Below are 27,258 nucleotides of genomic sequence, written 5' to 3' on the forward strand. Positions count from 1 at the left end.
CTCAGTTTGTTTCTCAGAGTCCATAGTCTCTCATGGTTCATCCCCCCGTCTGATTTACCCCAACTCACTTCTCCTCTCCATCTCCCAATGTCCTCCATGTTATTCCTTATGCTCCACAAGTAAGTGAAACCATGTGGTAAATGACTCTCTCTGCTTGACTTATCTCACTCAGCATAATCTCTTCTAGTCCCATCCATGTTGATACAAAAGTTGGGTATTCATCCTTTCTGATGGAGGCATAATACTCCATTGTATATATGTGAAACATGTATATATGGACCATATCTTCTTTATCCATTCAACCATTGAAGGGCATCTTGGTTCTTTCCAAAGTTTGGTGACTGTGGCCACTGCTGCTATGAATATTGGGGTACAGATGGCCCTTCTTTTCACTACATCTGTATCTTTGGGGTATATACTCAGTAGTGCAATTGCAGGGTCATAGGGAAGCTCTATTTTTAATTTCTTGAGGAATCTCCACACTGTTTTCCAAAGTGGCTGCCCCAACTTGCATTCCCACCAACAGTGTAAGAGTGTTCCCCTTTCTCCACATCCTCTCCAACACTTGTTGTTTACTGTCTTGTTGATTTTGGCCATTCTAACTGGTGTAAGGTGGTATCTCAATGTGGTTTTGATTTGAATCTCCCTGATGGCTAATGCTGATGAACATTTTTTCATGTGTCTGTTAGCCATTTGTAAGTCTTCTTTGGAGAAGTGTCTGTTCATGTCTTCTGCCCATTTTTTGAAGTGATTATTTGTTTTGTGTGTGTTGAGTTTGAGGAGTTCTTTATAGATATTGGATATCAGCCCTTTGTCTGTAGTGTCATTTGCAAATATCTTCTCCCATTCCATGGGTTGCCTCTTTGTTTTGTTGACTGTTTCCTTTGCTGTGCAGAAGCTTTTGATCTTGACCACAGCAACTTCTTTCAAGATATGTCTCCAAAGGCAAAGGAAACAAAATCAAAAATGAACTTTTGGGACTTCACCATGTCATCATTTTAAATTTCTTTGCTACCTACCTCCTTAGTGCATTAGGCAGTGTGCCAGTCTCATAAATTTCTTTAATAATTTGATAGCTGACAAGTGGTAGTGTATTGTCCTGATTTACATTTATTAAATAATACATGGGGATTTTCATGTTTATTAAACATTTGCATTTTTCCAAGTTATGTCTAGGTTTGTTCATATCCTCATGATGTTTATAGTAAATGACTGAAAGAAAGGAATAAGGAGAGGAAGGAAGGAAAAAAGGAAGGAAGGAAGGAAGGAAGGAAAGAAGGAAGGAAGGAAAGGGAGGGAGGGAAGGAGGGAAAGGAGGGAGGAAGGAAGGAAGGAAGGGAGGAAAGAAGGTAGGAAGAAAGGGAGGGAGGGAGGGAGGGAGTGGAAGTGGAGGAAGAGTCCAGCCACTTTACTATAGGTACATTCAGTATGTGTGATGCTACTTATAACATGAGAAATCATATGAAATTGATAAAACTGCTCCAAACTTAGAATCTCCCCCAACACAAACATACACACACACACAAAACCCATGGGGACTAGAAAAAACAAGTAGGTTAATGTTATCACAGATCATATAATAAAGGACTAAGTAACACAACGCTAATGATGATTGTTTATTACTCTAAAAAAATTAGAAATGAGGTGTGTTGACTATGCGCAACAGCACAGTTTGATTCTATGTCCCCAACCTCTCCCTACTTCTGTCACCACTCCCCTCAACATTCCAACATGTCAGCAAGCATATCTGACCACTTAGATGTGGTTGGCAGGGAACTCTTCTGGGCTGCGTTTTGTTTGTCATCTTAATACCTATCCCTCCACATCGTTCTCATTTCAGTAAACTGAAACCTCAGCTCCCACTCAATGACCACCTAAATATTCTCGAAGAAAATATTTGCAGGCTGCTTCCCCTTCCACCTCTGGAAAAACTCAAAGATGAAGGCGAGACAGACAAGGACAAGGAGCACATCAATGTACGTAGGGGTGAGGCCTGAGGAGACTCGAGAGCTACAGTGGGACTCTACCCTCCAGCCTCAGCCTGACGCTCATGCTCACATTGGATTTCAGTTCCTCTATGAACGATCCATGGATGCCCTAGGAAGGCTGCTGAGGACCATGATGTGGGATAATGTGAAAGCGGAGGACTGCCAAGAAATGTTCAATGTGAGTAGGGCCGTTGCTCAAACTGATTCCCACATTCCCTCATCTGTGCTGCAAAACAGCCCTCCAGAATCCTCCTCATCCTCTTCACAGGGAGATATCCAGCCTGACCCATTTAACCCATCGCATAGGGCCAGTCCACTTAAGAATTGTTTGTGGGAGGTGAGCGCCTTATTTCAGAAGAGACAGGGAGAGCACAAGAGGCAGAAGAATGGGAATGAGTGACTATGACGATTACTAAGGAAAGAACATTTATTCTTTGACCAACAGCTTCTCCGAATGTGGCTTGTCTCACAAAAAGATTGGGAAAGAGAAAGAGCCTTCCAGATCACTGCAGAAGTGCTGACAAACGATATCGAGGTAAGCCATCCCCTGGAATGAGTAGATTTCATTGCTTGCAAACATGGGGATCTTGAGGGTTCTGGAATCCAAAGTCCCTGCATGCTGAAGCTCTAGTCCCGAATGGGGTGCTTCCCAAAAAAGAACCTAAGAGGAAGCTCCTAACCCCGGGGGGTGGCAAGCACACCAGGATTAAACTATTTGGTTGCTTTTACAAGCTCCCAGGCTCACTTTTCCAGTGTCCTTAAAGGGAAGGTTCACAATTCAATTTCAACCTAAGGACTTTTCAGGGAAAAACAAGGGACTTCACATCCAGTGTTGTTGGGACTATCCTGGGATGTCGGCAAGCCGCCCCGTCACTTTGGGGGTCTTCTTTATCCTGCAGGCACCAGAGGACTTTAAAATCGGCTCCCTCCTCGGCCTCCTGGCTCCTCACTCCTGTGACACCCTGCCCACCATCCGTCAAGCAGCCGCTAGCTCCACTATTGGTCTGTTCTGTATAAAAGGTGAGGGAAAGATGAGAAACCCACAAATGAAGAGAAGATACCTGTTTTCTTTTGTTCTCGGTTTTACTCCTTGTCTCTCTCTGTCCCTCTCTCTCCCCAGTTCAGCCATTTCTGTGTTCCAATGCCTTAATTATGCCACAGAATTTGTCTCTCTTTTGGATCTTTTTTCTCCAACGGCTCTGTTTTTCTATTTTTAAAAATAAAGATAATAACACCAAAACATCATAAAAGTCCATGGAGATAGGTAAAACTGCTGTGATTTAAATCACTGAGCACTTGGGAGTAGAGCAATGCTTCCTCTATCACGTGGATTTCTTCAGGAGGAAACCGCACTACTATTACAATGCTAAGTGATTCTCAAAGTCCTCTAAGAAGGACAAACCTGTGGAGGTTTTTCCAGCTTCCAGAACAGGACCTTGTCTATTCTCCAAGTATATGTGGAGTGACAATATCAGGAAATGTAAGGAATTTTAAAACCTCAGTCTCAGGCTGAAACCGACAAATCAGGGCCTTGGTCCCAATTAAAGCAGAAGCTGCTTCCCCGAAAATGTCCCTGTAGGGCGCATGTGCATTTCTGTGCAGCCCAGGCACTGCCAGGAACACTGGTCTAGGCTTAGTGCCATTTCACACCTGTGTTCCACTCCTCTTTCTTTTAGGGATTCAGAAGATGCTTATTAACTTCTTTCCATGTGTCAACCACTTCTCTGATGCTGGAAGCACAGAGATATTACAATTCTAAAATTCACTTAAGGAAAGTATATTAGGGGCACCAGGGTGGTTCAGTCGTTAAGCGTCTGCCTTTGGCTCAGGTCGTGATCCTGGGGTCCTGGGATCGCAGTGGGCTCCCTGCTCAATGGGAAGCCTACTTCTGCCTCTCCCACTCCCCCTGCTTGTGTTCCCTCTCTCACTGTGTCTCTCTCTGTCAAATCAATAAAATCCTCTAAAAAAAAAAAAAAGTTTAAAAAAAAAAAGAAAGAAAGAAAAGTATATTAACGCCAAAAGGTGGGATTTGGTTTAGGGGGTGGGAGTGGTTGGTTAGTTGGTTGAAAAGAAAAGAAAAAAAAAAAACTATTCAGCAGGGTGAAAATGGGTATGAAAGTCCTTTGGGATATGGGAAGATAATTCATTAAGGATACGTGCTTGCACCAAGCCAGAAAATAAAAAATGAGTAAGGCCATCCTAGTAAGAGAAGAAATGTGTCAGGGAGGAACTTCAGAGGAAGAGAGGAATTTCAATTCTATTATTGCTCTACCTACTCTTCCTTTAGCATCCTTTATTTTCCTGAAACAAGCAAAATTTCCTGAAATGTGCAAAATTCAGGTTCTCAAATATTCTTTGTTAATAAGAAATCCCATACTTCATTATTTATTTTAACTCTTTTCCTTGATGGATCAAATAGCATGGCAGAGGGTATGATTATTAAATACCTGCTGAATGCAAGTAACTAGTGTGACGCTAAATTAAATACCCATTTAAAACTTGGTTTTCAGATGAGTGAGCTGAGGGTAAGAAATTTACCAGCTGCAGAAAGTAGTAGAACAAGGCTGTGAACCCAGGTCTGTCTGACTGCCAAGTCCATGTATGCTCTACTGGGCTGGGCTGCCTTCCATAGAAGGGATCAGGTGTTAGTTTCCACGGTTACCCTCCATTCAAACAACAAAGAGAAAATTGTTACTGTTTAGGTCTGAGTTTATAAATTGGTTTCTAAAATCAGTTACAACGTTACTGATGTTCTTGTTGCAATAGTTACCTTCTCCCTTCCATTTTTCCAGAAGCCGCTTACTGCTCAAGGGAACTCCCAACAGAGACAGCAGTACAAGCAGAACAGGGAGAGCCTAGGCTTCGGTGTCAAGCAGACTAGGCTTCAAATTCGGACTCTTCTATTTTTAGTCTCTGGATAGCTGTGGCCAAATGGCTTTATAGCTCTCAGCCTCAGCTTTCTTGTCTGCAAAATCAGGAGCGTCTACCTCAGATAATGTTTATGAGTAATAAACGAGATCATGGTATGCAGAGGACTCAGCCCAGTACCAGCAAGCAGAAACTGCTCAATCCGTGTTTGCTCTTGTGCCCAGCCTTTCATCAGACAGGCTTTCGTGCATTGGTTAAAAGCATCCAGCAGCTAAATTAGGGTCATATCAAAGTAGAGCCAACCTCTTTAACCCTATGGGGTCTTTGAACTCTTGCATCTGTCTCCCCTTGTGGATTTCAGGCACCCACCCGGAGGTGGAAAGACTGCAGAGTCTGCAGGAAGGGCTGCAGTGTGATGACGGGCAGGTCCAGATCAAGATTTCTTCTAAAATAGCGAAGGTAATAGATACGGAGGACTGGCCAAGGGGTGGCAAGATTATTCTGGGTTGATTTCCAAATGAGTAGGCTGTGGACGCTCCACTACCAAGGAGAGCGAAGTCTAGCCATTGCTTGTCCCTGGGGCCGTGTGCCCAGGCTACACCTGCTACGGATCATTTCATACTCTGAGGAAATCTATGAACCAAGCATCTGTTTTCAGGATGAAGGAGGCAGTGTGGTGGAGTGGAAGGTACAAAGGCTTTGGGGTCTATCAGATGATGCTGTGTGCACTTGCTTGAAGTCCATTCTCCTCATTTCAAAAAAAAAAAAAAAAAGTGCATAACCTACCTCTCAGAGTTGTTCTGAGGATTGGTCAATGAAGTCATTCATTTATTTAATCACTTATTCATTCACCTACTATGCCCTATACACCTACCATGTGCCAGACTTTGTTCTAGCCTCTAAGAATAGAAAAAGACAAAAGGCCTGCCCTCAGTCATTATGACTGTGTACTTACAGAGAGAAGTGAACTGTCGTGAAGACAGGGTGTCTCTTACTAATTTATAAAAGCCCTTTCTGAACCCATGGTGTTTCTGCAAGAAGGAACATGATCAGACTTGCATTTCCAAAGGGTCATCTGGCTATTATGTTCAGACTACGATACAGGTGCAGCCAGAGTGAAATTAATGAGGTCAGTTTAGAGGAAACTACAAGAATCCAGGTGTGAGATTAGGTGGCTTGGACTAAGGAGGCAGCAGCAGAGATGATAAGAAGGTGACCAGAATAAGGGAGAGAAGCCACTTGGGGTGGGGTGGGGGAGAACAGAATGCACATTATGTCAAATACCTAAGAAAGTGTCTGATGTGTTAGGTTCTCAAAAACATGAGCCCACCTCCTTCCTTTCTTCCTAAACCATCATCCATCCCAATGTGAGGGGAAAACAACAACAAAAACAACACAACAAAACAAAAAAACAGATAACCATTGAGTTTGGAGCCCAGGCAAGCATTTGGTGTTACATAAAACACATGTGGCAGTCTAGTCCTTTGATCTTGGAATCAAAATGGTTCAGAAATCGGTTGAGACGTGAAAAGGGATTAATTTCCTTCCAAGAACTGTTCAACCAAATATCAGTCATTGGGCCACTTAATGCAGAGGGAAGTCAGTTGTGAATAGCAATGTTTTCATACCTACAAACTCATAATCATGACCATCTTGCTTAGTTAATGCCCCAGACAATGTCCCTGGAATTCATTCAAACGGCCAACTTTTCACCTGCCTGCCTTTTCATTAGCACGTACACACACACACACACACACACACACACACACACACTCATACTCACACACTGCTATCACTCCTTCTGTAAGTTTCTTATACTTAGAGACCAAAATTGCCAAGTTTTTATTTTCTGCACCTTTTGTTAACTAGTCTTAATTTTGAAACATGGAAAAGCAAAAGAAAGAACTCATAATAATTCATACTTACATGGATATTGTGATCTGCCTAGTATTGAACATGGCACTTAGTACATGGTGATCTATTTTCCTAAATTCTCAAGGCTTAGCTATTCTGGTAGATGTAAGACATATCTCTGTGATATATGAAATATATGTGAAAGTAATTTATATCATATAAATTGGATTATAAACCATATACATTATTTTTCCCTGGTGGAGTACTCTATAACTTCGAAGTCTGGAGAAGAAATTGCCTCAGTAGTCTTGGGATGCAATAAATATAAAATTATAAAAGGGCAACTCTAGAAAAAAGTCTGCCTAGAGTTGCAGGGTAATGTCTGTTTGTTTTTGTATTTTCTGTAGGTTCTATGTCCTAGTCATGGGTCAGCTGTTTGGAAATTCCAGTGGTTTCTACCAATCTCCTAAAACAGTAGCAGCATGTTGAATTAGTGTATGTAGAGGTGGTTGATAACATGAATCTTTCTGGGTACATTCTCAGATTGTCAGTAAACTCATCCCAGTTGAAGAAATCCTACTGTTCCTGGAGGAAACCCTGGATGGTCTGGAGAGCCTTAACTCCGCCTGTACCCAGGCTTGTGGCATATGGATGATTACGGTCCTGAAGGAGCAGGGAGCCGCTTTGGAAGAACAGGTGAACTGCCAGCCAGTTTGGCCACAGAACTGACCTCTAACAGTTTTGAAATGCCATGCTGGTGGTCACTTCTCAATTTGTCCTCTGCTGGATAACGGGCAAGAGCACGCACAACCTCGGAGTCCTCCGCAGAGACCCAAGTTGTGTACTAACAACCCGGCTCATGTTGAGTGCCTGCCCCAATCTGTTTCAATTGTCTCTCTAGCCTGTGACTTAAAAAAAAAAAAAAAAAAAAAAAACTTGCCCAACTCTCCCTCTCTGGCCAGAGACAGCAGCTCTGAACAAGGACATTTGGGTTCTGGAAAACTGGATTGTTAGATCTTAAGGAGGATGGTGACCGTGTGGATTCCCTTGGGGTTGACCACTAAGGGTCAGAAGAGTTCCTAATCCCACTGCCACTCTTCAAGCTGCTCTTCCACAGAACTTTAGGGTTGGTTTTCTGGTAAGGACAGCTGTCATTGGAGAGCTGACTGGGGGAAAGTCCTCAATACTTGCTCCCAACTGGAGAGTTAGGCAGTGTGAAGAAGACTTGAGTTCAGGAAGCTTGGTTAAAAGCTCCAAATGGAGATGCTCTATCCTCTCTCTTGAGGTCAGAAGCAGAATTCAAGTAATTCAAAGATTAATAAAAAGGAAGAGAATCTTTAACTCAATGAAATCATCTCAAGGGGAATAGTTGAAAGTTATGGTCCCCATATCCCAGGGTCGGTCACCTTAAAGAATTCTCTAACATATGACCTTTAGAAATAATTTCTGTGTTAATTACTCTCCAATCAGTTTTTTCAAAAACATTTATTTTTTTAAAGATTTATTTATTTCAGAGAGAGAGAGAGCACACAAGTCGGGGGAGAGCAGAGGGAGAGAATCCCCAAGCAGATTCCCCTCTAGGCACAGAGCCCAATGTGGGGCTGGATCCCATGACCCTGAGATCATGACCTGAGCTGAAACCAGGAGTCGGACCCCCAACTGACTGAGCTACCCAGGCGCCCCCAGAAACATTTTTTTAGTGCATACTATGGCAGGCACTAGGCTAGGCATGAGAGAATCAAAGGCCTATAAATCTGGAATGCCATTGTATTTGAGTGTTCAGCACAAAAAGGGAAAAATAGGGACATAAATCCTCTCCTAACATCATTGAAATGGGACTCTGTGGTAATCATACTTGCCAGATATTTGTTTACGGAATTATAATTCAGGGCAAATGTTATGTTTATCCTAAAAATGTCTATCCAAAATAAATAAGAGAAGTATCTGCTAGAAGCAAAGTTTCTTTAGCTGAGAGCTTGCTGTCCCCCACAGCTAAAATACAAATGCATAACATCATTTCCTACTGCCCGCAGATTAACATGCAAATTTGGAAGGGAGACTGTCAGCGTTCTCTAGGATCTGGCTTCATATTTTCTATCAAATTATCTTCTTTTATCACCCTCATTTTCTTTGCGTTTCAAACTGGACCATTCTCTTATTCCAGAAGTCTTTGCCATATTTGCTCGGTCCCACGCTCTCCTGTTATTTTGTTACATAGATTTTTTTTTTTAAGAGCAGTTTTAGGTTCATAGCAAAATTGAACAGATAGCCATATACCTCCTCTCCTCACACACATGCCTCCTCCCTCACTATCAACACCCCACAAATGTAGTCCATTTGTACTACATTACAAATGTAATTTGTAATTTGTAATACACTACAAATGTAGTCCATTTGTTACAATCAGTGAACCTACATTGACACATCATTATCACCCCAAGTCCATAGTTTCCGTTAAGGTTCACTGTTGGCCTTGACAAACGTATAATTGCATGTATCCAGCATTGCATTAACACACAGAATAGTTTCACTGTTCTAAAAATCTTCCATGCTTCATCTATTCTCATGCTTTTTTATTTTACATCTTTATCTGTATTCTTCTTCCTGATGAGAATGATTTTCCCTTACCATCTTCACCTTGCCTTTTTTTAATTATTTTTTTATTTTTTATTAACATATAGTGTATTATTAGCCCCAGTCCACCTTGCCTTTCGAAATTGTTGTTTATCCTTCAAGACTCAGACCAGATATCCCTCCACAGTGACCTCAGTTACTTCTGGATTCCCCTATCAGTCCAGTGAACCTCCCGTAGATCACTGGCCATATGCTGCCTTGTGCGCAGACCTTCGGGTGTATGGCTAACATTCTTTTTTCTTTTTTTAAGATTATTTATTTATTTGACAGACAGAGATCACAAGTAGGCAGAGCGGCAGGCAGAGAGAGAAGGGGAAGGAGGCTCCCTGCTGAGCAGAGAGCCCAATGTGGGGCTTGGTCCCAGGACCCTGTGATCATGACCTGAGCCAAAGGCAGAGGCTTTAACCCACTGAGCCACCCAGGTGCCCCACTAACATTCTTTATTAGAAAACTGATTCTTCCTGAGAAAGGGCCACATCTTACTCATCTTTGGTAAATTCCCCATGATGCCTAGCACAATATTTGATCTAATGCAACCTTTCACTAAATATTTACTACATCAATTTAAGAATAAATACCCAATATAGCTACAAGCCGCCTGAGTAAGAGACAGGCCACGCATAGAATTAATGATTATTTTTACCTGGTTTATAATTCATCAACCACCCATGAATCATACACTGTCTACATGTGTCCTAAGCCGCTCATGTAGAGGAAAAAACAGCAACTTCCTGTTTGATTTGGATTTTCTTTTTCCTTTAGCTGTTGGAGATCTTGATCATGATTTACCATCACATGCCAGTCCTCAGGCAAAAGGAGGAAAGTTTCCAGTTCATGCTGGAAGCCGTCTCTCAGATCGCCAGCTTTCACATGGAGGCAGTCGTCGCCAACCTTTTACAGAAACCTCTGCCCTTCGACAGGTAGAGGCTAACTAACTGAGTTGCTCTGTTCTCCCGGGAAGGGCTAATCTGCATTGAGGAAGAATTTGTGGTTTAAGAGAAGGAAAGCAAAAACAAAGGTTGAGAACATCTCACCTAAATAATCATTTCAAAAATGGTGCTTGAATCACAAAGCATGTTTTTTCCAAGTGTTTTTCATATACATATCCTCATTAAATGATGAGTTTTTTTTTAAAAAAAAATACACTATAGGAATAAATGAGTATTAGAAAATAAGTATTTCTCCTCTTTCTGGTCACCTAGAATACACCTAGCTGAGAGGTTTCTGCTTTAACAGATATCAACAAAGTCAGTCACACACATCCAGAATGCTGGACTGTTAAAGAACATATCCTTCTTATCTCTAAGCATGTTAGCATCTCCATCTGTCCCTTGAAATTTTGATTAGTCATACTGTGGTTTTAGAGGTGAACAGATGAAAAAGCTCATATTCCAAAGAGTTGTTTCTTATCAGCTTCCTGCCTTACCACCCTAGGGACACAAAGACGTTGTGGAAGGCTCTGGCTGAGAACATAGCCTCCAGTAGTAAACTCTTGAGAGCCTTAACAGACAAACTTGAGAATGAATTAGAGGATGACATGGCCGGGACAGAAGCGATTTCAGTGAGTCAGACAACAACCCATCACACGCCTGGTATAGCGTTCCACTCCATGGTCTGCCCCCACCTGGAGCTTAGTGATTGTAGCACTAATCATACTTCTTCCCCTCTCATACCCTGATTTTAAATCAATTCTATCTTAAAATTGGACAAGGATGGCCCTAATTTTGTCTGTGGCTATCCCTTCTGGAACCAAATTTCTCATCATCCCAAAGAAAATCCATGTATCTTTATTTCCAAATTTGTCTTCAAGATATCCAAAAAGCACCCTTTTGAAAGACCTCAGGGTTGGAAAAGGTTTCATTTAACCTGACTGCGGCCCCCTGGAATTTGGAGCTGACCAACATGGCAGTCCTGAGAGAGAAACATATTCTGAGTTGAGAAGTTTCCAGACAAATACATCCTCTCCTCTCTGGCTGTTTTTATTCTTGTTTCGCTCTTGCTTTGCTTTGTTTTTACAATGAGTGTGGTCAACCTGGAGAGCAATCCTCTGGGGAGAAAACAAACTTGAAGATCAGGCCAGGGAGATGTTCCGGGAGGAAGGGAGCCTGCTTGACCTTGGGGTCCTTTCTCCCCTCAGGTGGCCTGTGCTATGTATGAAGTGGTATCAACAGGCACCCCCATCACCAGCTTGTACCCGGAGCTGTTCACTCTTCTCCTGAAGCTGGTCAGCTGCACACTGGGCCAGACAATGCCCATTTCCACCTGGAGCCACAGGCGGCGGGTAATGCAGCAGGGAGAACGGCAGCAGACCGCAGACCCCTGCAGGTACGTGGCCGGGCCGGAGGGCCCTCCCCAGCTGCCTGGGTCCCAGACTAGACAAGGGGCTCTGGGAGTCAAGGCTTATATACCATCTGCTGTGGCCTCCACTACCCAGGAGGAAACAAGGCTCCATTGATCTTGAGCCCTCGTGCTCTTCTTCCCTGAGCCGGGCCCCCGTGTAGCTGCCCAGAACCATCCCAGAACAACGAATGGCAGATCTGTGTGCTTTCCTAGAGCTCTGTCTCCCTTGTTTTCTCTCACGGAGACCCTTCAAGGAAAGCCGGGATTCCATAATATCCAAGGCCACCAAGAGAAGGAGAAAAATAAAAATCGACACCACATTTTAACCAACTGAAGATGTCACCCATGGAAGGAAGCAAAATTATTTTGTGTATTATTGAAAAAGAAAGAATCCCAACCAAGCCACGAACCCATGCTTTCTTATACTTTCAAATGTTTGCTATATATTTCTTCAAAGAGCTCTTTTAGAGTGATTAGGTATAGATTTTTATCCTCTATTGCAAGGCTCTGTTTCCCTGTCCTGTTGCATAACTTTTTATCCTGGTGTCAAATCAACCTGTTGAAAGACATTCCAAGCAGCACACATAGTTCCATTAATAGATGTCGCTTCACTACAGGGACAGTAAGATAAAGGACCATGCTCCCATCCACGCCTGTACCGTGCCTGTGCGGGCCCGGCTAACTCCAGCACGACCACCCTCCAGTCGCAACACACCACCCAGGGCAAGAGGCTGCCTGGTTCCAGCAGGCTGTTTTAGAATCCTCAAAAGAGAGGAGTTTGGGGAGGGTATGTGCTATGGTGAGTGCTGTGAAGTGTGTAAACCTGGTGATTCACAGACATGTACCCCTGGGGATAAAAATACATTATATGTTTATAAAAAAAATAATAATTTAATTAAATTTTAAAAAATTTAATTTATTTTAATTAAAAAAAAGAGAGAGAGAGAGAGAGAGAGAGAAGAGTTCGCCCTTTCCCCCTTGGGGCTTTCTTTTCTCATGAGAGATGAATGAGTTTCTGTGGCATTTTCCTTACTGGTTCAGATCGTCTCCGTGTCCCCTCTGACCCCAAATTCAAGTGTGAGATCGGGCAGTGGGTTTTCCCCCTTTCACAGTGTCCCTTCATCCAGGAGTGAGGGAGCCTTGTGGGGAACAGACAGAGCGAACTTAGGGACTCACAATTCCCTGCGAGGGGTTGGCTTACTTTTGTGGGGCCGACTATCTCCTTCAGGCTCTCGACGGCGACTCTGAAGTGTGTGCAAGCCCAAGCCATGAAAGAAGGTCTTGCCAAGGAATCTGATGAGGGGGACAATTTATGGACCCTCCTCAGCAGTCCCAGTACCCACCACGTGGGAGTGTGCGCACTGGCCAGGTAACGGGCGAGCCTTCTAGAACTGGACACGAAGGAGAACACTCAGAATTGAGTAAAAATGCAGTGGAGACAGCTTCACTGGGAGCAGAGGACTCACTAAGGATTTATAGTCCAGGAGGAAAAAAGAGGGAAGAAGAAGCAGAAGGAGGTGGGAAGAGATGGTGGGAGCAGCTCAGATCCCACCACTCCCCCCAAAATAGAGCGATGCAGCAACAGTGTTAGGAAAGCTGCACCTGAATCGGGCACTTGGATAAGCTATTTGCAATGTAAGCATTCGTGCTTTTTCACCAAACCTCCCTTTTTAGATCATTTATTTTCCTGAGAGAGAAATAGACCCAAATTTCCTCCATTGTTTAGAAAGAAAAAAGTGTTACAACTGGAGGCTTGTGTTTTCTAGGAGCATGGCACTGTGGCAGCGTGGGCTCATGCTAGACATCATAGAGCAACTGTTCTCATCCCTGACCTCCTCCTCGGAGAACTACCGCATCACTGGCACAGCTTTCTTCTCTGAGGCAAGAGAGAGTAGCCGCGCCCCCGCTCGGCAGGCCCTCTGGGTCCCCTTGGGGCAGTTCTCTCAGTGTCAAGAGTTCAGTGGGAGCTCGAACCACAGAGGAGGGCCCTTCAGGGAAGCTTTGGGGGTCGAGAGATCCAGCCACTGCCAGAAATATGGTGCCCAAGCAGGGACTGAGAGAGGAAAAAAAAAAAAAAAAAAAAAGAACCCGCCCGCAACCTCTTCCATCGCTCAAGTCTGCAGAAACCAACCCTCCCAGGACAGAGAAGCCTGGAGAATTAACTATACCAGGGACAAAACACAAAGTACTCAATAGGGATATTATCATCACCTCATACCCTGGCACTAAAGTTGTCCCAGCCGACCCAGAGAAGGAACACTGTCGCTAACTCCCGTTTTCCCATTTTTCCATTAGATTAGAAAACCTCTTCTTAACTAGATATCATGGTTCTTGTCACCACGTAGCCTTGACCCATGGGCTGCTCACATCTAGAGAGTAGTTTCTGCAGCACTTGCTGATTGACCGGGGGATTCCCTCCTCCCCTCCATGAGTGGGTGGACCCCACTTTTTCGTCGTAGTTGTGATGCACTTGTCACTGTTCTGGAGGGAGGCCACTCATTCCACTAAAGGGGTGAAGTGGTTGTTTTCAGCTCATGAAGGAGCCCATCCTTTGGAAGCACGGGAATCTACGGGAAGTGCTGATCCTCATGGACCAGAGCGCCTGGGACTCCAACGCCACGCTGAGGCAAATGGCCATCCGAGGGCTTGGTAACACAGCTTCTGGAGCCCCTCACAAGGTGAAAGGAGCATGGGGCTGGGGGACATTTAAGTAGAGTTGAAGATAATGATAACTAACCCACTCCTCGTGGTTACCTAGAAATTCAGTAAAAATCTTAATATATTGTTACAGTGGTGTTTCTCGGGTGGAAAAACCCAGGACCCTAACCGAATTCTAATTTCCTTGCCGGGAGTCCCCTAACCTCGTCCACCTACCTGCATGTAGAACGGTTTTCGAGATTAAGAGACCTTATTTCAAAATAGGTGAAGAAGCATAAGCAGATAATATTAGAATCTATCATCAGAGGCCTATACCACTTGGCCCGCACCGAAGTCGTCTGTGAAAGCTTGAAGGCTCTAAAAAAGATCCTGGAGCTGCTCACAGACCGAGACGTGAGCTTCTACTTCAAAGAGATAGTGCTGCAAACGAGAACATTCTTTGAAGACGTAAGTGAGCCTGTTCGGGAATCTTCCCTCCCCAGAAGTGAGCAAACAGAAAGGTTCAGGTAGTGCGTGTAGCAGGCAATGTCGTGTCCCATCTGGATTCCTCAGCCTTCCCTTGGGTATCCCATGCTGCCTTCCTGGGTCTGCCTCTGCCTGAGGGTCCTCTCTGGCTGGGGAATCATGATCCTTCTGAGCAGGGGGGAGCAGACGTGTTGGGGGAGAATCCTCAAGAAATAAGAAATGCGAGCTTGCAGATAAACTCCTCAGCTTCCTCCCCCGACAGAAAGATTGAGCCCCACTTGCCCATAAGGGAAATACAATCTTTAATATTCCCTTTTTGTAGCTTTCCCCTCTCCCCTTATTCCCACAGATTATGACAAGACTCAACAGAGAGCAGGGCCAATATAAGGGCCTTGTCACCTCCAATGCTCTTCTCCACTTCCAAGATTCAAAGTTTCAAATGCTCCTGTGGTTCATTTAATCTGGGAGTCAGGATACACCGCAGCCTGAGGGCCAAACCCTGCCCAGAGCATCTTTTCGTAAACTAAGTTTTATGCGCACAGCCATGCTCCTTGGTGACGTGTTGTCTATGGCTGCTTTCACACTTCATCTGCAGAGTTGATCAGTTGTTACAGAAACTATATGGCCCCCAAAGTCTAAATTATTTACTGACTGGCCTTTTACAGAAAAAGCTTCTGTAAAAGCCCCAATCTAGTCAATAACCTAGAAATCAATTTCAAAAAAAAAAAAGATCCGTCAGTGACCCTTGACAAAGGAAAGTCATTTTCCTTCAGGCCTTCCAGAAAACTAGATTTTATTATTTGTTTTTGGTTTATTCATTGTCATCAATGTAAAAATCTATTTCCCCTCCAACTTATCTATTTTTGTGACTGAAACCTGTTTCCTCGTGTTGTGTTGTCAGAGGAGATGGAAAACTGCTGGTTTCCTCCTCTTCAACATTAAGGCTTGATTAAATTACCTTCCTGCCTTCCAGTCTCCAGACTGAAAACTCTTCATTTCCTCCATTATTCATCATAAACCTAATTTTTCAGCTCTTTAAATATTTCACAAGCCAGCCACTGTGTTGTGTCTCTAGATGTGGCCTGCACACCACTGAATACGACCTAAAGAAAAATTACCTCTCAGGTCTGATTTTTTCCCATTTATCCACTCCAATTTTTTTTTTTAATCTTGCCCTTTCTTCTTGACTCCTTGGCAATTTTTTTCACCATGGAGGCCTCTAGATTTTAATCTGCAATATATGCCCACAGTCAATAATTCTGCAGGTGTGCATTTTTCAGTTTCCGTTATTTCATTCCTAAACTCATCGCGGCCTTTGAAAGCAGCTTTCTGCTGGTTTCCAGCTACTTTCTCAAAAGTATCAACATTCCTTTTAATTCTCATTTGGTCCTCAAAACTGCTTATGTGGCTCCCACTCAACATAGTATCTTCTGTAAAATAACAAAGATGTTCTTTTCTTCATTACACAGATGATTGATGGCAACAGAGGGCTGAAGTCACCCCCACAGAGCCCCCCGCCCCGTCTGTTAGCTTCCTGGCGTTCTTGTTGGATCCAGTGACGAGAGATCTTTTGGATCTGAGCCTTCAATAATCACCTACGAGTTTTGTGGTCAATATCATGTTTCTCAGTCTTATGCAGAAGACAAAAAAACTGAAGTCTTGCCAGGTTGTTAGGTTAGAACTTTGTCATCCTCAGGAGGTATCAGTTTCATCGTATTTGTATCAAAGCGAAGTTTGGTAAAAACTTAGGACTTAGTAATGACATGCTGCTATTCATTCTCTGCTAATGCTCTCTTCCCACAAATAAATTTAACTATACTTTATGAAACTTTGCCCCAAGAGTTTTCTATAGATTAAGCATGCAATTCTGTAATTGCCAAGTTTCTCCCCTCCTCCCTTTCTTTCAATATTTAAGCACTTTCTTGGAATTCTCAAACATGGTGACATTTCAATAAAATGGTAGAACAGAAAATATGGCTGCCACCCCACGTGCCAGGCCCTCTTCCATCTTGTCTCTGCACTGACCCCGAAGTCATCTTCCTGTGTGTGACTCCATTTTCTCAACTCGAAACAAGGACACGAAACTCTAGTATCACCACCAGAACACACAACCGGTTCGCTGCTTCTTTTCTGCTTTTTCCTATTATTCCTTGACCTATCGTTAGGTTCTATCATTTGATTTCAAAAAATTTAAAAGAGTTTGAAAAAAAGTAAATAGCTTTCTACTTTTTTGGTGTTTTATAATTGGTTTGTCTTCTTTTTCTAAAAAGAGACCTTTAGGGGCGCCTGGGTGGCTCAGTCAGTTAAACGTCTGCCTTCAGCCTCAAGTCATGATTCCCGGGTCCTGGGATCAAGCTCTGTATCGGGCTCCCTTACTCAGTAAAGAGCCTGCTTCTCTCTCTCTCTCTCTCTCTCTCTCTCTATCTGCTAAATAAATAATCATTTTTTAAATAAAATAAAATAAAATAAAATAAAAAGAGGCATTTCAAGGCAACTGGCTGGCTTAGTCAGTAGAGCATGCAACTCTTTGGATGTGGAGATTCCTTAAAAATAAAATCTTTTCTAAATAAATAAATAAATGGGGGTGCCTGGGTGGCTCAGTTGGTTAATCATCCAGCTCTTGGTTTCGGCTCAGGTCATGATCTCAGGGTCGTTGAGACTGAACTCTGAATGTGGCTTCATGCTCAATAGGAAGTCTGCTTGAGATTCACTCCATTTCTCTCTCCCTTCTGCTCTGCCCCTACCCTGCTCTCGAACACTCATGCTCTCTCTCACAGATAAATAAATAAATAAATAAATAGTCTTTTAAAATAAATAAATGGACCTTTTAAAAATATATCCTGACCTCATTCCTAGTACATTTAAACATTTCTACTTCCGTTGCTTCCATTATATAAGGCCATGTCTTGTGTATCATTTAACTTTTCTGGCTTTATCCCAACCTGCCGTCTTTATTTTTTTCTAGAAAATCTTTAACTTCCTTCTTTATGACATTTCTGTTTGTGTGCCCATTTCTGACACATTCTACCTTGTCATCAAAATCAATACGACTCTCTTTTTTCTTTTCCTCATATTCCTGGGGATGCTTTTCATTGGCCCTTTTTTGTTGCTAATCCAAGATAATATTCTGCTACTCTGGATGACTTCTCTCTTCATCCCTCAGCCTTTACATGGGAATTTTAAACTAGTTTGCTAGACCTAGAAGCAGAAAAAAAAGAAAGAAAGAAAACCCTCCAGCAAACCCATCAGTGTTTGATAGAACTCTGAATGGTATCAGCAAAGTGTCTGGGATAACAGGCGGCCATCTTTCTCCCCCACCTCACCCTTTGGTTCTTAAAAATCACCCCTACCATCCTGGACAACAAGCAAGAAAGTTCCAGAATCTCACATAGGCCAGCATCGGGATAGGCACTTGTTTGTTCATTCTCTGTGTCTGAGAACCAGAGCCCAAATTTCTGAGCTGCCTTTAACCCCATTGAAAAGTATTTGGGATCTTAGACAAGAGCCCTGGGCCTTGGGCAATTTAGATTAGAAGCCACGAGTCCTAGGTCAGTGATAGGTCAGTGACGCCTTCATGCTAATTTGCATAAAATACACAATAGCAGGAACCCTCCCCGACCTCTTGCTGCCACTACTCCCTGTTTACCCTTCCTCTGATCTGTTTCCCTAGTAGCTACTCGAGGACAGGACCCAAGTCTCCCGCTCTAGAGCATCACTTAAACCCAGACCCGTGATCATTTACACTCACAGTGGGAGCGCATAGCTGCTAGGAATGGAGGAACATTCTTGGCGCACAAAGAGGTTGTGACAAGAGCATACCAGCGCCTTCGTCGCAGCCTCCCTTTGCTGACGTGGGACAGGGCAGGTTGGGTGATGGGTGTGAGGGGGGACTCTCTGGGAATGGCCTGTGAGGGGGGACTCACCCACGACATGCCTCTGTCACCACAGGAGCAGGATGATGTGAGACTGACTGCCATCTTCTTATTTGAGAATCTGGCATCCCTAACAGGAAGAAGGTGGAAGATATTTTTTGCAGAAGAAATAAAAAAGAGCATGATTTCATTCCTTCTCCACCTCTGGGATCCCAATCCCAAGATCGGAGCTGTAAGTGGCCTCTGCACAGACACCTTTACCTCCTCCTCCCCCCATAGCCAACAAGTGCCAGTAAGTCTGGTCTAGCTGTTCCGGAAGCCAGACCTGAGGCCACCTCTCTCAACCGAACCTGAAAACTGCTTCTTCCACCCTAGGTTCTTTCTTGCCTGCTCTCTCTGTCAGAGGTTGAAACTGGGAAGGTGTCAGCCTTGACTTTAAACCCCAAGCATCACTGGTGCCCACTGCCCCTCTCCCACCACTAGGCGGCATCCTTCCCTTCCCGTAGAGGATCCAGCCTTATAGACAGTGACTTGGAACGCCCTGTTTCTTAGGCTTGCCGTGATGTCCTGATCATCTGCATCCCTTTCCTGGGCCTTCAGGAACTCTATGGGGTGTTAGATCATCTCCTTGATGGTCAGGATCTACCAAGGGCCAGGGATTTCTACAGGCAATTCTGCGTGAAACTGGTGAGTGTGTTGTAAATGCTGCCTGCAAACGCACAGCCCAGAATCCAGGCAAATCCCAAAAAGGCAAACAACACAGCAAGGGATCTGTGGCCACAGTCAGAGCTGGTTTGGAAGGATCCCAACAATTCTTGGTGTCCTGTCCCACTACCCTCCTCTCTTTCCCAAGTCCTGACTGGGATCTGTTCTCTGAGATTCCTGAAATACACCTGTTAATTAGTCCCACAAGGCCCAGTTCTGTTCTGTTCTTTTCTCTTTCTTCTTTTCTTTTTAAGATTGATATTTATTTGAGAGAGAGAGAGCACAGAAGGGAGGGAAAGAGGAAGGGGGAGAGAGAACCTTGGACCCTGTGCTGAGTGCAGAACCTGACATGGGGCTTGATCCCTCGACCCTGATATCAGGACCTGAGCTGAAACCAAGAGTCAGTCGTTTAACCGACCGCACCCCCCAGGCGCCCCTCAGTGCTTTTCTGATAACCATAACCATAACCATAAGACATCTTCCAGTAGAATAATTAATGGCTATGTGAGTGTTCATAGCCTTTTAGTTTCCTTTTGTAGGACCTACCAGATGCCAAATTTCATGATGGGTCACTTCCCAGTTGTTCTCTTTGTAATATATATCTCTTTTAGGCAAAGAAAAACCAGGAAATCCTGTGGATCCTCCACACACACTCATTCACCTTCTTCAGCAGCAACTGGGAGATGATCCGGAGCACTGCTGTCAAACTCACAGGTGAGGGCACATCCACTCTCCCTACTCAGGTGAGTCTGTTCCTTCCCATCTAGTCTTGCTTCAACGGGAAACTATTCCACCATGAACACGGGCATGACTGGGATGACAACAACCAAAAAAATGCAAGAAAGGAATTCGTCTTGTGTCTTGGAATATCTTCCCACAAAGGAACCTGTGCAAATGAAAACTTGTAGCATCTTCTGACTTCCCAATACCTCCTCTCCTCCCATTAGCCGCTCCCCCTTTATGGGCCCTCCTTGCCTCTTCTGGTTCCAAGTCATCACTCCTTCTTATGCCCAAGTCTTTACCCCAAGCCTGCTGCCATGCCTGAATGCTTCCTTTGCATCATCCCTTAACATAAGCCATAGTAAACCTTCTAAGCTCAGTTGAAGCCAAGAGCTTTAGTAGCTACATGACACAAGTGGAAAATGTGTTGGTGAGGAGACCAGGAGATCTTGGCTCCGCTATATGATTCTGGACAATTCACTTAACCTCTCTGTGTTGTCTCTTTGTCTGATCTATGAAATAAAAGAGGAACGTAAGTGAATCCCTGAGGATCCTTCTATTATGAAATTCTAATTTTTATCATGACGCCTATCCCAACTTATCCAGTCTACCTTGAACAGACCTACTCTTTTGGCCACCTTTAAGACTGAGTTAAAACCTAAGGATTTTTTATTGGATCATATGACTGATCCCTCCAGCTATACTGTAAACTTTCTGAAGACAATGATCCTATCTTGCTCACGTTTGAAACCCAGACTACAACTGGCATCCCCTGGGAGGACACTGAGTGACCTTTCCCAAGTACACATTGGTGAGGGACCACTTTCAGACATGGCACTCAAGGCCCAGGAGATATCACCCTGGCATTGTTCTGGGGTCACAAAAAGACTCAGAGAATTTGCTCACTCACCAGCCAGACCACTTAACTTCTGACCAGGTGCAGAGTCTGACCGGACATGCTTTTCATGGCCTCTTCCTCTATAATGAAATTAGTATTTTTTTCCCCTGTTGATTTTAGATGCCATTGTTCTCAATTTGACCAACCAATATGTGCAGTTATTAGACAAAGAACAACTGACCACACGTGAGTACCAACCCTAGTTTCTGATCAGCATGTTGTTAAAGACGTATCTTTGAGAAAGAAAAGCTAATGCTGCACCAAGTTCCCTGTTAGCCCAGAAACTGAAAATCCTAGTACCTCATGACTGTCTCTGATGTTCCCTAGATGCTGGAATTTCTCCCGAGAATAAAGCAACCCCCAAGCCCAGACCTTTGCAGGCATCATTCCCAAAAGACTATTGTTTTCTGATTGCCTGTAAACCTACTGATTACTAGGTCAAGATCTTCTCTCCTGCTCTCTGACTGTTAAAATAGATTCCCAACTTGCAGAGTTAAGCCCTACCCATTGGGATAGAACATAAGCCTGGGGGCCCCAGCTCCACATAGAGCTTGACATGGAGCCTCACGCCATGACATAGCTTGAGCCTCGCCTTTCTTCGTTCACTGAACTCCGCATTCGTCCTGTTTCAGGGCTCCAAGCTCTTCGGCAAGACCCCTGCATCAGTGTCCAGAGAGCAGCTGAAGCTGCCTTGCAGACCCTCCTGAGAAGGTGTAAAGAGCTAGGCATCCTTCTGTAAATCATCAAGAAATAAACAGCTAGGCTTTTTCTACAACTGACTCCTGTCTTCATCCTTACAACCTACAAACTGGCAGCATCTTGAGGAAAGAGATGGTGCCTAGCCTGGGGAGCTTGAAGTGATCGTATATTCCTTACCCTTCAGGGTCTCCCTGCCGACTTCCATTAGTAAAACGTAAATCCCACAAATTCACTTGAGCAATAACCTGTGATTTGTGTGGTGCCGACCACACAGCTTTGTGAAGGTTACCCCTCTATCTTGGGAAGCTTATGTCCCAGCAGCTCTCAAAAAATGACAGAAGCTGAAACAATTCTGCCATTAAGGAGCGGGCCACCGTTATTTCCACACAGAGCCCTGTCCTTTATTATCTCTGCGGCCTTGAATTACTACCCACACTCTTCAATTTCTAAAAAGCAGTCTTATGATAAACTTTAACCTGTGTGTTCTTTCTCGGGCTGTAATTTCTGTGTTGAGACTATGTCAGGTGTTTTTCTACAAAAAACCCACTCCTACATTGTATTAAATCTCATAGTTTCCTTTCTATTGTTATTCCAGAACATTCCTTCCTCTGAATGGCAGGTGTGCATGGGTGTGTTTGGGGAGGGGGGAGTGTGTGTGTGTGTGTGTGTGTGTGTGTGTGAGAGAGAGAGAGAGAGAGAGAGAGAACATGGATGTGTTAACCTTCCTTACAACATTTGAATCATAACTCCCCACTCTTTTTCCCAATGCCTACATGAAAGTTCACATACATGAAATTATATACATAACAAGAAGCTTCCAACACAGAGGCTGGCCCTTGTTGAATACCACCACCATCACCATCATTCATTAGCAACATTATTAATCCGGTACATTCCTTTATAAATTCCTATTACCTACATTTTAACATCCTCATTCTCAACCTCTTTGAGGGAACACCTTTTGTTCCTACAAGACCTGCTAGGGACCAGATGAATCTTTTGGGTCCGAGAATATGAACTGAATCCATTTATTCATTCATTTAACAAATATTAATTGAGTGCTTAAAATTTATAGGGCACTATTATAGCCACCAGGGCTATGACTATGATGAAAATAAAAATCCTACCGTTATGGAACTTAGAGGCTACGAACTCCGTGTATAAATTGCAGAGGATGAAGCCAGTCTCCTGGATGGCCCCCCATGATTCCTGCCTCTGGTATTCATCTAATCCTCTCCCGCAATGAATAGAAATTACCTGTGTGATCAGTACAATATTTCAGAAATTACAAAATGTGGACTTCCAAGGTAAGGTTATAAATGGTATCGAATTCTCTTGAATCACTCTGGGAGAAGCCAACTGTCATGTAAGGGAAACACTCGAGCAGTCCAAAAAGAGTTCTGTGTGGCAAAGAACGGATGCTCCTACAAACAACCAGAGCTAACTTCCTAGGTATGTTCATGTGCTCATCTTGGAAATGGATCCATGACCCCCACTCTGAAAGTCTTCAAACGATGAAAGCCATCATTTGATACATGACTGGATTATGAGATAAAATACAGAAGGCCCAATTAAATTTGAATTTCAGGTGAACCATGCATATTTTTTAGTTAAGTATGAGATTATTACACTGAAAAAAATTATTGTTTATCTAAAATTAAAATTTAACTGAGCATCTTGTATTTTTATTTGCTAAGTCTGGCAACCCTACTTCAATCTAATGGGAGTCCTGAGCCGGAATCACTTAACTGAACTACAGAATTCTTGAACCACAAAACTGTATGAGATAATAAGTCTTTGTTGTTTTAAGCTGCTAAGTTTTGGGGTAATTTTCTGTGCCCCAGTGGGTAACTATTACACAAAGAGTCCATGATACCTCCAAAGTTGTACACAAATTTCTGTATAATTGTGTAGGTGCATTTTCAGGGTAATGGCTTTCATTAAATTCTTAATGGAGTCCGAAGCTATTCCCAAGCATAACATATATGAAACAGAGCAAGAAAAAGAAAGTGAAAGCTGTGGGTTTAGTCGGCCTCTTTTGGCAGGTTATCTCAAGTCAAAAAGACTTTCAAAATAGCACTGTCCACTAGAACTTTCTGCAGTGATGGATACATTCTGTATCTGCACTGACTAATATGGTAGCCACTAACCACATATGGTAACTGAGATCTTGAAATGTAGCTACTCTGTCTGAAGAATTAACATTTTAAGTTCAAGTAACCATATGTAGCTAGTAGCCACAGTATTACACAAGAGAGTTTCCAAAATGGGGCAAAGAGTCCTAAGAGAATTTGAGCTGAGCACCTCAGAACTATAGGACATTCTCAACAATGAGTATAAATCGACTGACACAGAACCTTGTCTGATACTAATTTATATATCTCCACTATTACTCTCCATCCCTCCTACCATCCAACTAAGAGCCTTCCTAATCACTGATTGATAGAAATTAGGTAGAATGCAGTATTAATAGTGTCCCATGGTGAGAGATGGGAACTACACTTGTAGTAAGCACAGCATAACATATAGACTTGTTGAATCACTGTTGCACACCTGAAACTAAAGTACCATTGTATGTCAACTGTACTTAAACTTAAAAATAAAAGAAACTATCTAGAACAGCCACATGAAACTCACATTGCCACTGAAACTTTATCTGTCTAAACCCTAATCTTAGAAGGATTCTTTCTTGACAAGAACACCCAACACATTTTTTTTTTAAGATTTTATTTATTTATTTGACAGTGAGAGAGATCACAAGTAGGCAGAGAGTCAGGCAGAGAGAGGGGAGGAAAGCAGGCTTCCCGCTGAGCATAGAGCCCAATGCGGGCTCGATTCCAGGAACCTGAGACCATGACCTGAGCCGAAGGCAGAGGCTTAACCCACTGAGCCACCCAGGTGCCCCTACCCAACATATTTTTATCACATCCCAACAACAGCCCTTACAAGCTGTGTGACTTGGAGGAAACCATTTAACCTACCTCTTTGTACTTTAATTTCCACATCTGTAAAATTAGGATAATAATATCTACTTCAAGGTGCTGTTGTGGGGATTAAATGTATTCATATACGTGTAAAGCAGTTAGAAACCTGGCCCAGGATCATGGTTAAGTTAATGTTACCTATGCTATATAAATATTAATAACATGAACAAATGTATTAGACTCACAAATACTAACGTAAACTCAGCAATTGGTATCTAAAGTCAATTGATTTTCCCACCTCTGTGGGGCCTTGTTCCTGGCCCTGTGCATGTTGCTACCCTCCTTGGGAAGCTGAAAAGGAAGCTGCCCCCATCCGCCAAGCACCCAACCCCCATTCCTCCAGTCAGAAGATCCCAGCTCAGCAGCAGGTACTCCTGCTGTGGCTGCCTCAGAGCCCTTGCAGTACACATCAAAGCCTTCTTGACTGCTCTCACATCACACTAGCCATAGGCTCAGTGGCAGGAGAAGTTTAGATCTCTTCACTCTCCCCAACAATTATTGCTATTAATCCCTCCCTCACAGAGTTGTACCCAGCCTGTCTTGAAGCCTCTCTTGCCAGTCAGTCCTCTAACGGGTTCCTCTCTGTGGTTCAAACACATGCATATCACCCATGGGAGAAACACTTCTGGAAGGTCTTGGGGAAATTTGAGTTACAGAGGAAAAGCATGTTGAAGAGCCACTGAAGAAATCGACAGATTCCTCACTCCTGTTGCTTGCCTCACAATTATTTAGACAAATAATCGTTTTTTAACTCGTGTTTACTTTAGGCTAGAAACGCTTAATGAGCTAGCACTTCTTTAACGGGCTCAAAAGCACTTGTTTTGCAATTCAGTACTCTTGCCCTTTGACCCAACAGTGAGAGCCAGGGCTCTGCTGGTAAATCAGGGACATCTAGCTTGGCTGACCCTGCTAAAACTGTTTTCCCAGAAAAGAGGAGAACAAAGATCACAGATGAGAAGAAAGAAATGGGTTTCCAGGGGAAAAAGCCAGGGGAATTGCTTAATTGGCATTGTCCCTGCACAGCCCTAGTTTTAAAGGATAAACTACAAGACTAGATTCCAGAAGAATCAGGAACCCTCAAGAAACTCTGAGATTGTAACAAAAATTTTCTAATAGCATTTTTTAATTACTAGATTTAGCCCCCAACGCCACCATTATCCTTCAGATTACCTAAGTATGTCACGAGACAATACATGGTCCATTGAACATGGTAAGAACCTGTGAGCTGATCAAGAGCCTTTCGTCTAGGGCCCTGACAGCAACTTTCTGACGAGCAATTTTATCTGGCTGCACTCTGGGAATTATTTCTTAGAATTTCTCTTTCTTACTAATTTTTTGCAGGTATCTCTAAAACTGGGACAGTAGAAAACATATTGAGTCAAGACCAATCTGAGGGGAAGACAATGGGATTCATTACAAAAATGTGTGTGTGTGTGTGTGTGTGTGTGTGTGTGTGTGTGTGTAAAATGGACAAGTCACGATATGAGAAATGGCATTTGCTTCTTACCTCTTCTTTATCAAACTTTATTTACCCAACAAAACATCCTTACTTATTTGTATTCCTTCTGGACAAACTGTCCTGGATTTTATGTATTGAATTATGTGGTTATCCTAAAAGCAAGATAAATTTGGAGAACACAATTTTATAAATATATGTGACTCATAGCTTCTTTTTCAATTTGGGAGCCACCAAAAAACACAAGATAAGAAATCCTTCTGCATTACCTACCACTTCCTCCAAATATTCTCAGAGGTAAATCCTGAGGATTAAATTGACCAATGCCTTAAGACCTTCTTAACTGCACAGTGGTCAAAAAGAGGCCCTGTCTTGGAGTTGGAGAGCCTGGATAATTGCTTATCTGCCTGAAAGACAGGTTAGCTAGGACTCGTTTAATTTTTTAGAGGGAGTAGAGGGGGGATAAGAATTTTTTGTTAGAGGTGCCTGGGGGGCTCAGTCTGTTAAGTACCTGCCTTTGGCTCAGGTTATGATCTCAGGATCTTGGGATCAAGCCCCACATAGGGCTCCCTGCTCAGCAGGGAGTCTGCCTGTCCCTCTGCCTCTGCCATCTGCCCTACCACCACCACTTGCCCCTTGGCTGGTGCTCTCTTTCATCATCTCTCTCTCTCTCAAATAAATATATAAAATCTTAAAAAAAAAAAAAAAAAGGCAACAACAACAAGGAATTTATCTTTACCCTGATCTCAGTGGAATCATAATAAAATCTTTAATTACCCCACATCCAACCATTGGAGGTTCTGCTCAGGTCTGTAGATGAGGGTAGATAGGTTTATGGGCATGGCCATTTTGTAGTCTATGACATTCTAACAAAGATAGAATGAAACCCCATATGACTATAGCAGGAAGTTTTTATTAAGAAATAAAAATGGCAGAGTACCTGGGAGGCTCAGTTGTTAAACGTCTGCCTTTGGCTCAGATCATGACCCTAAGGTCCTGGGATCAAGTCCCACATCGGGCTCCCTGCTCAGAGAGAGGCCTGCTTCTCCCACTCACTCCCACTCCTCCTGCTTGTGTTCCATCTTTCACTATCTCTGGCTCTCTTTCTGTCAAATAA

At 43.3% G+C, this 27,258-nt stretch overlaps 1 protein-coding gene across 1 annotated transcript in view; it reads left to right on the top strand.

The window, feature by feature from the left end:
- The window catches only part of LOC111141149 (maestro heat like repeat family member 2B), a 63,456-nt gene extending 41,683 nt beyond the window's left edge, over positions 1–21,773 (top strand). Inside the window, exons 25-42 of the mRNA XM_022493508.1 lie at positions 1,841–1,976; positions 2,071–2,166; positions 2,434–2,523; positions 2,888–3,008; positions 5,218–5,315; positions 7,254–7,406; positions 10,107–10,264; positions 10,779–10,905; positions 11,482–11,669; positions 12,913–13,053; positions 13,451–13,565; positions 14,216–14,362; positions 14,607–14,789; positions 18,756–18,911; positions 19,232–19,366; positions 19,996–20,098; positions 21,123–21,188; positions 21,635–21,773. Of these exons, the coding sequence (XP_022349216.1) occupies positions 1,841–1,976; positions 2,071–2,166; positions 2,434–2,523; positions 2,888–3,008; positions 5,218–5,315; positions 7,254–7,406; positions 10,107–10,264; positions 10,779–10,905; positions 11,482–11,669; positions 12,913–13,053; positions 13,451–13,565; positions 14,216–14,362; positions 14,607–14,789; positions 18,756–18,911; positions 19,232–19,366; positions 19,996–20,098; positions 21,123–21,188; positions 21,635–21,741 (2,320 nt within the window). The 3' untranslated portion in view covers positions 21,742–21,773. The remainder of the gene's footprint in view (positions 1–1,840; positions 1,977–2,070; positions 2,167–2,433; positions 2,524–2,887; positions 3,009–5,217; positions 5,316–7,253; positions 7,407–10,106; positions 10,265–10,778; positions 10,906–11,481; positions 11,670–12,912; positions 13,054–13,450; positions 13,566–14,215; positions 14,363–14,606; positions 14,790–18,755; positions 18,912–19,231; positions 19,367–19,995; positions 20,099–21,122; positions 21,189–21,634) is intronic.
- Positions 21,774–27,258: the final 5,485 nt, after the last annotated feature.

The sequence above is a fragment of the Enhydra lutris genome, unplaced genomic scaffold, assembly GCF_002288905.1.
Source record: "Enhydra lutris kenyoni isolate GAN:26980312 unplaced genomic scaffold, ASM228890v2 scaffoldscaffold5, whole genome shotgun sequence".
NCBI classification, from domain to species: Eukaryota; Metazoa; Chordata; class Mammalia; order Carnivora; family Mustelidae; genus Enhydra; species Enhydra lutris.